General features: G+C 36.1%; 2 protein-coding genes across 2 annotated transcripts; one reads left to right on the forward strand and one right to left on the reverse strand.

Moving 5' to 3' along the window:
* Window positions 1-2521: 2521 nt before the first annotated feature.
* Window positions 2522-3894, reverse strand: LOC135724802 (protein BTG1). Its single transcript, XM_065244511.1, has 3 exons — window positions 3730-3894; window positions 3425-3561; window positions 2522-3106 (listed from the first exon to the last, which is right to left on the reverse strand). The coding sequence occupies exons 2-3, from the start codon at window positions 3540-3542 to the stop codon at window positions 2766-2768; spliced, it is 459 nt and encodes a 152-aa protein (XP_065100583.1). The 5' UTR covers window positions 3543-3561; window positions 3730-3894; the 3' UTR covers window positions 2522-2765.
* Window positions 3895-5568: 1674 nt separating this feature from the next.
* On the forward strand, window positions 5569-17014 carry atrip (ATR interacting protein). Its single transcript, XM_065244508.1, has 15 exons — window positions 5569-5585; window positions 5701-5778; window positions 7889-8204; window positions 8340-8419; window positions 8533-8703; window positions 8788-8903; window positions 8999-9096; window positions 9174-9257; window positions 9337-9463; window positions 11865-12536; window positions 12716-12858; window positions 13748-13839; window positions 13934-14020; window positions 15240-15498; window positions 16554-17014. Exons 3-15 carry the CDS (start codon window positions 7901-7903, stop codon window positions 16625-16627), a joined length of 2307 nt encoding a protein of 768 aa, XP_065100580.1. The 5' UTR covers window positions 5569-5585; window positions 5701-5778; window positions 7889-7900; the 3' UTR covers window positions 16628-17014.
* Window positions 17015-17284: the final 270 nt, after the last annotated feature.

Here is a 17284-nt window from a genome sequence, read left to right on the forward strand (position 1 = left end):
GTTGATATTGCCGTTTGTGAAGCCTGGGCTGTCTACAGAGATCGCGTTTTTTTACAGTTTGATCAGCGGACAGGCAGCAAGCAGATAGTGAGGAGATGTTTCCGGTATGTAACAAAAAATGTTTTATGGTCTAAAACGCTTCAATTCGCTTAGAGCACCTTTAAAGCTGAAAAAATATATATTTCAAAAACACCTTTAATATTGCTTAAGAAGTAAGCTAACACCAAAAAAGGTCTATGCATTCTTGAAGTACATGCACACAAAAAAGAAAAAAATCATAAAGCTGTCATTTATGTTTACTTATAAAGTCAAAGAGTAATCTAATAATGTGGTCTAAGTTTAAATGTTAGAAAAAGAAATACATTTTAAGACATCTTGCCATACCAAAAGTGGACGTTTCTGTAGAATGACCCCCCTAACCCCAGCTCATTGAATCCTTGTAATCCCAATGTTTTAGGTTTTTTAACCCCCAGCCACTCATCCCCTAACCCCAACATCAAGGTTTTTGTTCCCAAACCCCAAAGAATGTAAATGTTTTTTTCCTTCATTTCTTCTGCCCCAACTTAACACCCCCACTTTTATTTATTTTACAAAACCCAATATATGCCAACTTAAAGAGAACGCCTCCCTATTTAAATTTTTCGTTCCGTATCAGTCTGGTTTTTGAAGTTATAGTTGAATGTCATTGATTTTTTTACTAATATGGTTTGGTTTTAGACGCTGTTGTATATTTTATTTCCCTCTTTTATCCCAGATAATATGTGTGCCTGAGCCAGGCTATTAAGGCTTTAATTCCCCTCACCCCATTTCCAGAATCATTCCCCAAATTGTTTGGTTTCTATGGGGTGGTTTCCCGGACAGGGATTAGCTTAAGCCAGGACTAGGCCTCAGTTTAATTAGGAAATATAACTAGTTTTAACTAATATGCCTTACTAAAAACATTACCCTTGTGCATTTTGAGGCAAAACAAAGGGCACTGATGTATTTTCACAGTGTCAGTGCAGGTTGTTTTTAGTTTGAACAGCTCTTACATTTATTTTAGTCTATGTCCCAATTAGGACTTAAAGTTAAAGGAACATGCTGACTTTTTGGGATTTTAGCTTATTCACCGTATCCCCCGGAGTTAGATACATACTGTTTTTTATCTCCGTGCGTCCCGTAACTCTGTCTGACGTACTCACCGCTAGCCTAGCTTAGCATGAAGACTGGAAGTAAATGGCTCCAGCTAGCATACTGCTCCCAATAGGTGCCAAAATAACGGCAACAGTTATTCTATTTATTCTAGGACTAATTAAAACTGTAGTATACTTTAATTTTTACTGTATTAAATTGTAGTATACTGTAGTACACTGTAGTATTTACCACACTATGTTAATAAATACTATAGTATTCTGTACTATTAACTAAAGTGGATTAATAAACTGTAGTATACTTTAATATTTATTATGGTAATGATCTATGATATTTCTAAAATGTGTAGCTATTCTGGGGACTAACTAAAACTGTAGTATAGTTTACTATTTACTGTAGTAAATTGTAGTATACTGTAGTATTTACCACACTATGTTAATTAATACTAGTATTCTGTACTATTAAGTAAAATGGATTACTAAACTGTAGTATACGTTAATATTTATTATGGTAAGGTTAAAAACTGTAGCATTTAGCACTTTTACTGCGGTTTAATATAGCCAACTGCATTTATTTACAATAAGTATTACAAGTATTGAGTTTTTTTTTTATTAAAATCAAACAATATTTATAATCAATAACACATCTACAAAGTACAAAATCTATTACATTTCTAAAATGTGTAGATATTCTAGGGACTAACTAAAACTGTAGTATACTTAAATATTTACTGTGTTAAATTGTAGTATACTGTAGAATTTACCACACTATGTTAATGAATACAATAGTATTCTGTACTATTAACTAAAGTGTATTGCTAAACTGTAGCATACTTTAATATTTATTATGGTAAGGTTAAAAACTAGCATTTAGCACTTTTACTGCATTTTATTTACAATAAGTATTACAAGTATTGATTGTTTTTTTTACTAAAATATTTATATCAATAACAAATCTACAAAATAAAAATCTATGACATTTCTAAAATGTGTAGTATAATTTAATATTTACTGTATAGTGAATTTTAGTATACTGTACTATTAACTAAAGTGAATTGATAAACTGTAGTATACTAATATTTATCATTGTAAGGTTAAAAAAAATCAGTAATATTAAGCAGTTTTACTGCAGTTAACTATAGCCAACCGCATTTATTTACAATAAGTATTAAAAGTATTTTTTTAAACTAAAATAAAAATAGCTATAATAAATAATACAAAATAAATACAATTTCTAAAATGTGTAGTTATTCTAGGGACTAACTAATGAATAACTGATAAAGCCACTGATCGGTTTGTATTATTTCCAAACAATATTTATGCATTAGATAGATATGTATGATTAATACTTTATAATCATTAGATTTGGACAAATAACCACAAAGACACTGTTTAGAAATTCATAAAAAAAACTTTTAATAGAAATTTTAAAAAACACATATTCAACATGACTGTACAGGGAGCTTAAAACATTTAATCAAAATACATCTTTCACAACGAGGTCATTAAAATGAAGATTTCACCATTGATTTTTTAAAATTTCTGCCTGAAAAAAGCTTAAAAGTAGAAATTTTCTCATGTGCAACAATTTTATTGACCGTGCTCATGAGCGTCTACTTAAGACAGAATAGCTTTTCAGCTAGAACAAGTCATCATGCCAAAAGATTTGGATGGACTCCGTACAATTCTCAGTTCATCTTTGCAGCGGTCTGCTGGGGTCTTATTCTTGTCCGATGGAGGCACGGACTCGTAGAGCACGCATATGGACCCGTCTTCTCCGATACGATAGGACACTTCGAACGGGTCGACCCACATGGTGAGCTCGCTCGGCAGCAGGGAAAAGAGCCTTTCCTTTGTGAGTCCGATCGTGGAGGCGGCTCTGCCTATCAAAGGGTCCATCTTGTGGTTGATCCGGATGCACCTGTAACCAGAACCTCTGCAGGGTGCATTTGGGAACCAGTGGTGCTCATAATGCTCTGAAATGAAGAAAGGACATTCAGGTTTTATTTTTTTTGCACTTTTTTTTACATTATACAGACCTTGGCAAAATCAAGCATGACCTTGCTCACAACAACATGGGATTCTTTTGGCAAAATCTTTGTCCTTGATGTAGGATTTGTTACAGACAGATTGGGATTAGATAAAAGTTTTAAGAGTGGACTTTGGCGCTATAATAAAATGTCTGATTGCACTGTTTATAATAAAAGTAGGCATTATAATACCCAAACTTTGTACTGGGATATATTGAAAAACAATCCTATACTATGTAAAGATCATGTTTCATCTTGTCTTACCACCCAAAGACTCTTCCAATGAGAATCTGAATTGTTCCAGCTGTTCTTCTGAAAGCAGCCTTGTTCCTCTCAACAGACGCGTAACAAAGTTTGCCGCAGTAGAAACCTCGGTTTTCATGTTTAAGTTTTTGCATGGACTGAAAAAAAGAAATTTTAAACTGATCAAACGATTATACACGGTGAAATGTGAAAATGAATGAGTTTTTCCGTTCCAGTACACCTAAACTCAACAGGCCTGTGCAATGGCTTTGGTGCGTTCCTTTGTTCAAAACAACACGACAAAACGACACTTAAACATCACTGACCTGTTCAAGTGAATCAGATCGAGGGTACAGAGTGTTCCCACAACTGTTACTAGCGATTTATCACAGGTAGTTTCGAAATTTGGTAAATAAATAGCTATTTTCGACCACAAACTTCCTCCTCCGACGGTGATTCGAGCTCTACGTGCAGCTGCAGTTCTGCGGTCGGATGGTAAACACTACAGCCATGCTAATCCGCCAATCAGCGAGCGACTGCGCGCTGACGTCACCGATAGGTTATTTCCATAAACATAAGGTGCGTTCCATTCGACAGGGTCCCTGCGGAGTGTTCACTGCTCCCTACTCCCTGAGCACGGTATATCAGTTGAAGTGGACTTCACGGACAATAACCGCTCATTTGGAACGGCCTGCAAACGTCATCAAAGAAAGTCAACGACGGGGTCGCGCAGATTGATATAACATAAATATATATAGGACTACATTCATATTTTAATTTTTATTTAGTATCACATTTCAAATATGTACACTATACAATAAAAAAAACATTGAGTACTACGTAATGAAAAACGTATGTTTATTATACACTTTAATTGACTATTGCTGCTATTACTTGACTATTAACAGAATTGAAGCCCTGCTGTAACTGTCATGCAAATATGAAAGTAAACTTTAAACTTTGGTTAACTATGTGTATATATGTGTTTTTAAACGCTTGTCATATAATTGCATAGCGGTCTGACCGTTCCGACGGGTGATCACGTGATGCGCGCAATGACAGTTGGGTGATTATCGCTCTCCACTTCCTGTGAAGTGATGTATCGATGTTCCCTGATTCCCTATGCCGTGCGCAGTGCCCTTCGAACTGAACATGTTCGCTCCCTTCGGATTGGAATCTCACTTAAGATGGCGGAATACCCTGTGAAGTCCACTTCGCAGTCCACTTACGGTCGAATGGAACGCACCTATACTTTGTAGCTTGCATCGAAAAAGTCTTATTTACTAAACGAGGTCTTTGATATTGTTTTAGTTATGTTTTTTGTTATTATAAAATATTTTAGACGTTTATTATTTTTTTATTATGGTTTATTTTCTGTGAGATGCATGTACGTTGTGTAAGTTAGAGTAATGTTATGCACACGATTGCCGAATGTTTGTACATATTGAGGTTATAAGCTTACCAAAAACTTTTTTTGAGTGCTAGGCTACTGTTTGATTACTTAAATTCCGTTTTGTTATCACCAGCAACTTCAAAGCTACAACTTCATTCAGTACATTTGATATTGATTTTGTACTTTTATAGTCTGTAACAAAGGTTTGTGTACTTCAGGCAAACTTGAATATAAAGTGTATCTTTTGGACGATTGTTTGATAAATGTCATATGGTGAACATTGACATTTGAAGCATCATGTAGCTATGATTGAAACATCAACGCAACTTTGTATCAACCAGCCTCATGTGGAGAAACTTTCTTATAGTGAATTGATAAACTGTAATAAATACTATTATAATATACTTTGATATCTACAATGGTAAGGTCGGTTCAGAAACACCATAACATCTTTAAATTTTATTACCGTTTATAAAACACTAAAGTAGACGATGATGTTTTTCGTGAGTTTAAACACTCAAAACATTTAAAAAAGTTTTTAAGCATCAAATCTTTTAAAATATTAACTTTATAATCGCCGTTTCGTGTCTTTTGTCTAATAATGAAACGACAACAAACAATTCATAACGCGTTTTAGTATAACATTTCACTCACAGGTTTTCCGTAGTACGTGCGCTATCCGTTAGACCAATCAGATTGCAGAGAACATCCCGAAGCTGCGTTTTAGCCAATCAGGTGAGACCGTTCTACCGGCGCTTCCGTTGGCCGCATGTTCCTCCCCTATCCAATGTGAATGAGAGTTATTTCTATACTTTAAAGTGTATTTATTGTTGTTTTTGTCATTTATGTGTATGTTTATAAATACAAATAGCGAGTTATTAAGTATATCTAGCATGCTTTGTAGAAGAACTCGATGCTTTATCAGACATTAGCCGGTTAAAGCTGGAGCTCAGGGTGCACCGTGAATCAGCAGCAGCAGCAGGTAATTTTTCAATGAACTTATTTTGTGACACTGTTAAACTTGTCTAAGTCAGTCAGGTATTATTTACTATATTTAACTGGTTAATAATTGCCATCTTATTATATGGGATACTTTGTAACTGCATATGTAATATTAGCTAGTCCTTTGCAGCTTACTAGTTTATATGCATTGCAAAAAGAGTACCACAACCTCTGAAGTCATAACTGTAATGTTTCTGAATTAGTGTACTTTAATATTTACTATAGTAAACTGCAGTAAAAGTGCTAAATACTATAGTGTTTTTTAACCTTAGCATAGTAAATATTAAAGTTTACTACAGTTTATCAATTCACTATAGGAAATACTATAGTGTACATGTATACAGTGTAGTAAATACTACACTCACTTTACTACAGTTAATAGTACTATAGCACACAATATAATACAATTTACCTCAGTTAATCTACAGTTCATAGGACAGAATACTGTAGTACACTTTAACATAATATTACAATACACTACACTGTACTACAGTAATACAGTAAATAGTATGCTACACTATTTACTACAGTTTATTATTTCCTATACTTAATAGTACATTATACTAACTATAGTATACATCAGGGGTTGGGAACCCTGGTCCTGGAGGGCCACTGTCCTGCAGAGTTTAGTTCCAACCCTAATTAAACACACCTGAAAAATCAAATTAAAGTCTTCAGGATTACTTGGAAATGAAATTCAGGTGTGTTTGATTAGGGTTGGAACTAAACTCTGCAGGACAGTGGCCCTCCAGGACCCAGGGTTCCCCACTCCTGGTATACATTAACAAATATTAAAGTATAGTACAGTTTTACTACAGTTTATCAAATCACTAATACTACAGCATACTATAGTGTATATTTACATAGTGTGGTAAATACTACACTCCATTTACTACAATTAATAGTACTATAGAACTCTTTAACATAATACAATTTACCACAGTTAATCTAGTAAATAGTACATATTACTATTAGTACGCTTTAGTACTATAGTGCACTTTATTGTAGTAAATACTAGACTCAATCTACTACAGTTAATAGTACATAGTACTATAGTATGCCTTAACATGGTGTAGTAAATAAATAGTACACTAAAATACAATATACTATAGTTAATCTAAAGTTTATAGTAAAGAATACTAAAGTACACTTTAACAGAGTGTAGTAAATACTACACTATAATACAGTTTACTACAGTTAATAGTAACGTATGCTACAGTATTTACTACAGTTTATTATTCACTATACTTAAGAGTACATAATACTACAGTATACATTAACAAATAAAAGTATACTACAGTTTTACTATAGTACATAGGTTCACATGACGTGCAGAACACATATTTTGACATGACGAGCCACACACATAACGGGTTAAATACATGTTGTGACAAGCTTCGCATCATGCGCCTTTGAAAAAGAAGTCAACGGCCCCCACTGGTAAAGAGTACTATAGTACACCTTAAAGGCGGGGTGCACGATTCTTGAGAAACGCTTTGGAAAAGGGAGTTGAGCCGAGGATCAAAACACACTTGTAGCCAATCAGCAGTAAGGGGCGTGTCTACTAACCCACATCGTTGCCTGGGTTGCGTATGTGTGGGGCGAGTCTATCAAAAGAAGGTCGAGATTCTATTGGGGTAGGGGCATGTTTGTTTAGGTGATTTCAAATGTCAACATTGGCTTTCAGAGATCATGCACCCCGCCTTTAACATGTTGTAGTAAATATTACAATATACTACACTCTACTGCAGTAAATCTACAGTTCATAGTACAGAATACTAAAGTAGTACACTTTTAACACAGTGTACTAGTAAATACTACACTATACACTAAAGTTTACTATTAACATATTAAATATTATTGTATGCTACAGTACTTATTTACCACAGTTTATTATTCACTATAGTTAATACTACAGAAAACTATTAACAAAGTGCAGTAATGTCTATCATATAGTATTTTTTCATATTTATAAAATTTTGAATAAAACAAAATTTGAGATGTACCCGCAAGGATTTACTGGTTCTTCATACATTGTTAATCTTTGCGTTCCTGACCACCATGCCATTTCTGCATTCATTTTCCAGGAGCTCCTCGTTGACATGGAGTGTCCACCAAGCAAAAGGCTGAAAGGCCATCAGATGTCAGCTGGAGCTGATCCGTTTGACGATGACATCGATTTCACCCAGGATGACCTGGACCAGCTCGACATCATAGCGTCTCAGGCCGTCACGGGTGAGGGTCAGAACAGCGGGTCCAAGAGGACGTACGGTTCTGTTTTTCCATGTCCTGATGATCAGAGCAAAGCTCCCGTGAGATCCGGCCGGAAAACGTTCGCACTTGGAGACGCCTGCAGTAGTAGCGCGTTTGACAGAAGGACAGAACCTCAGAGGAACGATGCGATTGGTTAGTATATGAACGCAACATTAAAGGTGAAGCGTGCCATTTTTGTGTTCCTGTAGCTTAATTTGTAAAGTATTGGATGAGCAACACAAAGGTCATGTGAATATGTTTGTGTGCTTTATTTCATGTATCCCACAGGTGATGGGCATACCAGTAAAGGTGGGGAAGATCTACATCTTAAGCAGTTAGAGGACCAGCAGGCAGAGCTGAAAAGAAAAGTTTGTTATTTTACACTTTTGCACTTTTGTTTCCATAAATGCATAGTGCATCAAATTTTTGAATTTAAGTGTAAAGCATAAAACACAAAATTGTGATTTCTCTTGACCCTCAGCTAAAGGAGGTCGAGGAAGAGATCCTGATGAAGAACGGAGAGATCCGTGTCTTACGAGACTCTCTAAGATTGGCCAATCAGGAGAAAGAACAGCAGAGACAAGCACAGGTGGCTGTGGAGAAAGAGAGAGCTCACGCTCAGAGCGAGCGCGAGAAAGAGCTGAACAGGAAGGTACGTAACATCAACATCATGCATTTGAGCCAATGAGACGCATCGTCTAGCTGTCTCCAATGTACGACATCTGATTTATCGCAGGTCCAGTCGCTGCAGTCAGAGTTGCACTTTAAAGAAGCCGAAATGAACGAAATGAGGGGAAAACTTCAGAGCGGCGAGCGTGGCGTAAAGCTGCCCGGCACGCCGGCTCGAAATACGTAATAACTTTCTGCTTGTCCTTCTATAGACACACAAATACAAAAATTTGCACCTTTAAGAGATCTATTTATTTATTTATTTGTTGTTTACGCAGTGTCCAGTCTCCTGCTGGTCGAGCATTTATGACCAAAGAAACTTTCTCAGCCGGGCTCTCCAAGAAAACATCTCCTATCAAAGGCCATTTACCAGAAGGTATGCATTATTTATATTAACCACATCATGTGCCTTTTTTTATGTATGTTTATCGACTTTCAATATCACATTTTCAGGTGGAAAACAAGCACAGTCCAAAACCTCCTTTGCACAGGAACCACATTCAGACCAAACCATCATCTCTGATGTCCATCAAGAAGGTCAGTGCTGGTATAACGTCTTGCCTTTAATCTTAGTCTTGAAGTTTGATGTGTAATATTGTGGGTTGTTTTACTGTAGGATGCGTGTTGCTGAAACTACTGCTACAGCAACAGTTAGATCCGAGCACTTTGAGCCTATGTCACCTGTTGTCCGTCAGCCCCGCTGCTCTTCCAAACGTCCTATCACAGCACGGCTACATCAGCCCGTAAGTATCGGCCACACCCACTTATATAATGTGTGTGTAGAAGCATTTTTAAAAGTCTTCCCCTTTTGTAAACATTGGGTTGCTTAGAATTGTTTGCGCTTATGAAACGCTTTGGAAAATCTTCATCAATCATGCAACATTAAAGGGATATGTTGACTTTCCATTGCAGCATTGGTATTTTCCAATGGAGAGTTTCTAATGTCAACATAGTGAATGTTTATCCGGTGTTTGTTTTTCAAAAGAATTATCAGGCAAAACAATGATGAAACTTTAATGATGTCACAACCGTTGCTTCACCGCATTTCGGTAGTGACTGTTTCAGTAGTGACAATTTTGGATACTTTGGTACCTAGCTCAAAGACGCTAATCTGCACATTGCTAGCTAACAACTAACAGTTGTACTCGCATGAAAACTACAATGTTATGAAATGACACCAAAAATGCAAAAAAATGTGTTTGACAGTAAAAGTTGATTAAAATTACACATAGATTTTTATAATTGTAAACACATTTACTTCAAAATGGTGGGACCTATATATCTACTAAAATACCAAAAATAATTTTAAATATATTTAAAATATATAGAAAAATGCCCAAAAAAATATGTGGTAATTTTTTTTACCAATATATTTTTCTGCCATTTTTTCGTACATTTTTAAATATATTTTAAATAATTTATCTTCACATCTGATCACATTGGAAGAAAACCTTTAAATATGTAAATATAACAGGTTTGTTTTTTATTACTGCAAAAATGTACTTATAATTTTATATATTATACATACTTATACATTTTATAATGTACATTTTATAATTTATAGAAATGTATTTGTTGGCCCTGAAAAACATTTTGAAATATATTTTAATATTTTGACCAATACTGCAGCCACCAGGCGGCAATCAAAATGTTTTGGCTCCACTTTTCAGGACGTGTGTGATGGGCAAAGAAAATTTTTGACTTTATAAATCTAAAATATATTCTTAAAGACAACAATGGATAAAATGCAAAAATTATATTAATAGAATTTTTAAAAGTTGACATTTAAGGAGCTGGTGTTTGGGACAGCCATCTTCCAATTGAATGTACCCAATAAATGATAATGTATATGTATAAGATTACTGATATTTTACATAATATAGTGGGTTTTAGCAGATAAAAAAAGGATCTTAGTAAATATTAAAATCTGTATACTTAAATGATTTTTAAATGTGATTTTTCGTTGTGGGACACTTTTCAGGTTGTGTGTGGCTCTCCTGATTTACAAACAGAATATAAATTTTTTTTTCTTTGTGGAACAAATGCAAAATTATTTCAATATCATTTAAAAAAGTTTACATTTACGTAGATGAGGTTCTGGACAACCACCACCCAATTTGCAGTACCCAATAAATGATTACGTTTATTTATGTATAAAGTTACTGATATTTGGCATATTTGTGTGGGTCTTAATAGATAATAATATGATCTTAGTAAATATTCAAGTATTCAGATATATTTAAATGCTTTTTAAATGTGATTTTTGATTGTGGGACACTTTTCAGGACATCTGTGGCTCTTCTGATTTCCAAAAAAAAAAAATTCCAAAAAGTTTCTTTTCTACCTTTTAAAAATCTAAAAGATATTTTTAAAGACTACAGTGGAACAAAATGCAAAAAATATTTCAATATAATTCTCAAAAGTTGACATTTAGGGAGATAGGGTTCAGAACAGCCACATCTCAAATTAAAAGTACCCAATAAATGATCATTTACTATATGTATATGGTTACTGATATTTTACGTAATATTGTGGGTTTCAGCAGATAAAAAAGGATCTTTGTAAATATTACAAATCTGAATACTTACATGCTTTTAAAATTAGATTTTTGGTTGTAGGACACTTTTCAGGATGTGTGTGGCTCTCCTGATTTACAAAGAAAACATAAAATAAATATTTTTTAAATTCCAACAATATATATTTTTTACATTTTAAAAATGTTAAATATATTTTACAAGAAAATAATTTTTGGCTTTTTGTAAAACATCACAATTTGTAAATTTTTTGCTTTTTGTAAAACGTCACAATTTGTTACAGTACAAGGAAGTACCACAATTTTAATACAAGTAAATTAAAGCACTCTTTAAAATCATTATATATTTTTCTGCTCGGCTCTAAAATAATTCACTGGCTACAAATATCTCTTTGAGTACAATCTCAATAAAATCATTTTATTGTAATCTTTTTTTTTACTGTAAATCTTTGTAGTAATAACAAATAAGTAAAAAAATAATGCTTAGATGTTAACGAAATTCAACCATGAATAAAGTTTGATGGCATTTTAAAAATACCTATTGAATGTTTTTGCATCTCTAACATAGTCAGATTAATTTCTCACACAATGCTTTTCTTTTCTCCCTCCAGTGGATCACTGGCAACCTCCAGCTCATCCTCTGCAGATCTCCATCGGCCACAATCCCGATTCCACCAGCTGCAGAGTCTCGCCATGTCCGGTCTGACCGCACTAGCCGCCCATCGCCCCACGCACACCCAACGCAACAGCTACAGCGATGACGCTCCACGACTCGCCCCCCGAACCTGTCCCCCCGCCGTCCACTTCCTCCCCCTGCTCACCTTTCACATCTCCACATACTGTCAGACGCTGGAATCCCTGGAGAGCTCGGGAAAGGCTTCGCTCCACGGCAGCTCCCTGTCGGGTTCCTCAGACTCCAGTCTGACCTCAAGCCTCGAGGAATCTCTCAGTGGACAGGAAGATCTCGCCCTCGCAGCCATGAAAGCCCTGTATCATGTAGTTTCCTACAGCTGCGAGGCTTTGGAGACGGTGTTGTGCCACCAGGATGCAGAGACTCCGGAGCGGATTGATGTTGATCGACCACAGTGTTCAAAAAGCCTTCTCAGTACCTCTGAACATTTAAATGGGGAGGTGCAGACTCAGCTCCCTCTTCTCAAAAGACTTCTGCAACTGGCAGATCCATCGTTCATTACCGCTGCCGGGCAGAGGGAGGCGGTAATGAGCAGCAGTCTGAAAACATTGTGTGTGCTGGCCGAGAGAGCGCAGGAGAATCAGCTTCAGAGGTTCAGTTTCTCTTATACATGTACAGTTATTGCATAAAAGTATGAGACTATAGGACACAAGAGGTTATTCAGAGAGCCTTTTAACAAAATTGAGTTTAAATTTGTACATGGCAGAGGTATTTGTATACACTAAACCAATACAAGTGATATGTAAGTTGTCTCTTGTTTCTTGAATGTAGACTAAAGGTTGTCCTGTCAAGTCAAGTGCTGCTTAAATGTCTAACGCCGGAGATGTCACACAAAACGGTTCATCTGTCTGTGAGAATCCTGTCGCTCATCATCTGCAACAACGAGATGGCCGTTCAACTCTGTGCACACGAATGTAAGCGTATTTTACAGGGACATTCCACTTTTTTGAAAATATGCTCATTTTCCAGCTACCCGAGAGTTAAACATTTGATTTTTACCGTTTTGGAATCCATTCAGCTGATGTCCGGGTCTGGCGCTAGCACTTTTAGCATAGCTAAGTATAATCCATTGAATCTGATTAGACCATTAGCATCGCGCTAAAAATGACCAAAGAGTTTTGTTATTTTCTAATTTAAAACTTGACTCTTCTGTAGTTACATCGTGTACCAAGACCGACAGAAAATTAAAAGTTGTGATTTTCTAGGCAGATATGACTAGGAACTATACTCTCATTCTGGTGTAATAATCAAGGACTTTGCTGCCGTAACATGGCTGCAGCAGGCGTAGTGATATTACGCACTGCCTGAAAATAGTCCCCTGCTATTGAGTAACCAAGGGGACTATTTTCGGCTGCAGCGTAATATCACTCCGCCTCCTGCAGCCATGTTACAGCAGCAAAGTCCTTGATTATTACTCCAGAATGAGAGTATAGTTCCTAGCCACATCGGCCAAGAAAATCGCAACTTTTAATTTTCTGTCGGTCTTAGTACACGATGTAACTACAGAAGAGTCAAGTTTTAAACAGGAAAAATATTCAAACTCTTTGGTTATTTTTTAGCGCGATGCTAATGGTCTAATCAGATTCAATGGATTATGCTAAGCTATGCTAAAAGTGGTACCGCCAGACCCGGAGATCAGCTGAATGGATTCCAAAACAATAAAAATGAAATGTTTAACTCTAGGGGAGCTGGAAAATGAGCATATTTTCAAAAAAAGTGGAGTGTCTCTTTAATGCTAACAAGACATACAATGCATCTTTACACATTTGTACATATTAAAAACAAAACTATATCTTCCCCAAGATCCATGTCCTCTTCTCAGACTGTTCCAGTACGTCACCTCCAGACCTGACAAATCTACCTCGGAGGATGTGCGGAGTCATTTGGAGCTTCAGGTCAATATCCCATCATGTCATGTTCGACCAAAACATTTTGTAGTTTAAATGGGTCACTCCTGATGAAAACAATATCTTATTTTTCTGTTAACAGGTTATACGGTTAGTAACCAAACTGTTTACGCAGAACACGGGGACGTGGGCCGCTTTCTGTCAGACATCTTGCCAGTGTATTCATGAGGTTTGTTGCCACAGCTGTATCCTGAATGATTTGTTTTGCAAAAACTGGGCGAGGTCGCAGCAGATGACACTGCATTAGTGGATGTTGTCATTGTTTGTTGAGGTCTATTCAGCTATTTTGTACAGGTGCTCTACTCCGGTTTCATCCCACAGGCCAAAAACAGTTTCGGTGAATTGATGCCCAATTCCGATTTGTTGCCTGTAACAGATTTTTTTTATTTTGTTCATGATCTTTTAAAAGCGACTCATATCCGATATCAGCATTTACACAAAAACTTGGCAAAACAATTCAAGGTAGACATACTGACATGGAACAGATCAAAGGGACACTCCTATATTTTTGAAAATATGGTCATTTTTCAGCTCCCCTAGAGTTAAACATTTGATTTTTACTGTTTTGGAATCCATCCAGTTGATCTCCGGGTCTGGCGGTACCACTTTTAGCATAGCTTAGCATAATCCATTGAATCTGATTAGATCATTAGCATAGCGCTAAAAAATAACCAAAGAGTTTGAATATTTTTTCTATTTAAAACTTGACTCTTCTGTAGTTACATCGTGTACTAAGACCGACAGAAAATTAAAAGTTGTGATTTTCTAGGCCGATATGGCTAGGAACTATACTCTCATTCTGGCGTAAAAATCAAGGACTTTGCTGCCGTAACATGGCTGCAGCGGGCGCAATGATATTACGCAGCGCCTGAAAATAGTCCCCTTGGTTACTTTCACTAGCATGGGATTATTTTCGGGCACTGCGTAATATCATTGCACCTCCTGCAGCCATGGTAAAACTCTTTGGTTATTTTTTTAAGCGCTATGCTAATGGTCTAATCAGATTCAATGGATTGTGCTAAGCTATGCTAAAAGTGGTAGCGCCAGACCCTGAGATCGGCTGAATGGATTCCAAAACGGTTAAAATCAAATATTTAACTCTAGGGAAGCTGGAAAATTAGCATATTTGAAAAATATTATTATTATAATAAAATACTCTTTCTACGTCACATAGAGTGCAAAATCTGAATGACCTATTTTTTCACATGCTTGCAGAGAATGGTTTATCAAAACTAAGTTACTAGGTTTATCTGTTGTTTTTACATTTTCTAGGTTGATAGAAGCACTGGGGACCAAATTATAGCACTTAAACGTGACAAAAGTCAGATTTTCATGATATGTATCCTTTAATCTTCATTTATCTAACATTTATCCCCTGTAACTTTCAGCTGGTGCGGACAGTGGTCATGATTTTACACCGACAGTGGCTGAGAACCAAAAGGAGAGAAGGCGAAGCGTCACGTAACCGGATCTGGGCGGGTTTGGGTGTTCAGGTGTTGCGGGAAGCTCTCTTCTTTCTACACTGGCTGCTACTGAAAGACTCGTCGTTCTCAGAGCACTGCCTGGACGTACTGCACATGTACGATCAGGTCATTCCCGCCATCAGAGACACGTTTAGACTGATCCCAGATCTGTCAGAGAGCGAAGGTGGGCACTGCGATTTTATCTGATTATAGCAACACTTTCCATGCCAGCGTTTTTTTTTTTTTAAGTTGCCAGCCAGCACCATAAAAAATTATTTTTTATGATTTTCACTTAAGTTTAGTAAATATATAAACATACAATATTTCATATGAAAGAACAGACCCTCTGCTTTATTAAAAAAAAAACATTTCATCATATCTTTTTATCACCTCACAAATATGGGTAGGTTTCTTGAAAAAAACAAAAGTTTTGAGCAAAAAGCTGAGATAATTGACTTTTGATAGAGATCAGATTCAAAACGATCCTCAAAACATACATGGAGTTTGAACTGTTTGCCCTAAGGGAATACTTTTGGGTTTTATAAGTTGGGTAAAAGCGCCACCTGGTGAATAATAGCAAAAAATGGGTCTATGAAAAAAAGGTCCAGATTCTATTGGGGTGTTTGTTTAGGTGATTTCAAATGTCAACATTAGCTTTCAGAGATCATGCACCCCACTTTTAATTGATGAGTTAACTTCAATTTAAAACATATTTTAATTTAATAAATAATTGACGACGGATCGTTGAATTAATTGAAAATAATGCACACCCAAGGTGATAATGCGGCACGATGCGAAGCGGGTGTGCATTATTTTCAAATAATTCCACGGTCCAGAGTCAATTATTCAGCTTATACCACGGTTACCACAGACATTGCATTGGTGGTTATTTTAAGACATTTGACAGGTCAGGTATGCGTTAATAATCAATACCTGTGGAACGTTTCTCAGCCAATCACAATAAAGCATTCAACAGCCCTGTGGTATAACAAATAATAACATATAAGTACATAAACAGTGTTCAAAACGGTCTTATTACATTACACAGATTCACCGTGGTAAGGTTATAATAATGATAATGATGATAATTTGAGCTGTCAAATACGAGTTTACAGAAAATGTTAGTATAGGTTATTTGTTAAGTAACCTGAAGATGGGAAAAGTTACAGATTGCCACTTTTTTATGTTTTGGTGTCTTTAAAATGCAATAACTCGTATCGTACTGTTGTTTGTCCGCAGAATTGGCTCTCGAAGAGATCTGCCGCTCCGAGACGGAGTATGTCGAAGATATGGACACTGAAACAGGACCGTAAACGCTGCATGCAAAGTGAACTCTGAGGTTTTGTCATGAACATCTGGGGTGATTTTTCCATCTGATGAAACACCAATTCTCGTGTCCTAAGACTGAGCACTATCATTTGTAATTAAGTCACAATAAATTCTGTAGAACCCCTTGGATTTCATGTAATCTCAATCTGGATTGCGAAAGTATGGACACATCAGTATGCAATGTTAGTACGTCTTCCACCACAAAACAACACATAAAACATACCAGCACATGTTTTCCAGTGAGGCTTCAAAGTATGCATTCTAAGTGCAATGGTTTGTGGTCAATATTTGGAAACGAATGTGTGGCGTTATTTAAATATGTAGAAAAATAGCGCTTTTTTATGTTTAATAAACGATTAATTTTAATGTAATGAGCTAACATATTGTCTTTATATAAACACATGTACTTTCCCCATCAGCCTTAACCCACCCCTAACAAACCTCACTTCCTGGAAATCCTTTGCAAACTTTTCACACCTGTCTAGGTCAAATGTGATTGACAATGGAAAATCTGACAGAGGTGAGTAGTGTTGTTTTAAGAGAGACAGCTTGACATTTCAGCACAAGTTTTATTTGCTGTTGCAGACACAGAGATGCAAAAAACAGAGATCAGACCACATCAAAAAAATATAATGGACCTA

Source organism: Paramisgurnus dabryanus, chromosome 24, assembly GCF_030506205.2.
Source record: "Paramisgurnus dabryanus chromosome 24, PD_genome_1.1, whole genome shotgun sequence".
Lineage (NCBI taxonomy): Eukaryota > Metazoa > Chordata > Actinopteri > Cypriniformes > Cobitidae > Paramisgurnus > Paramisgurnus dabryanus.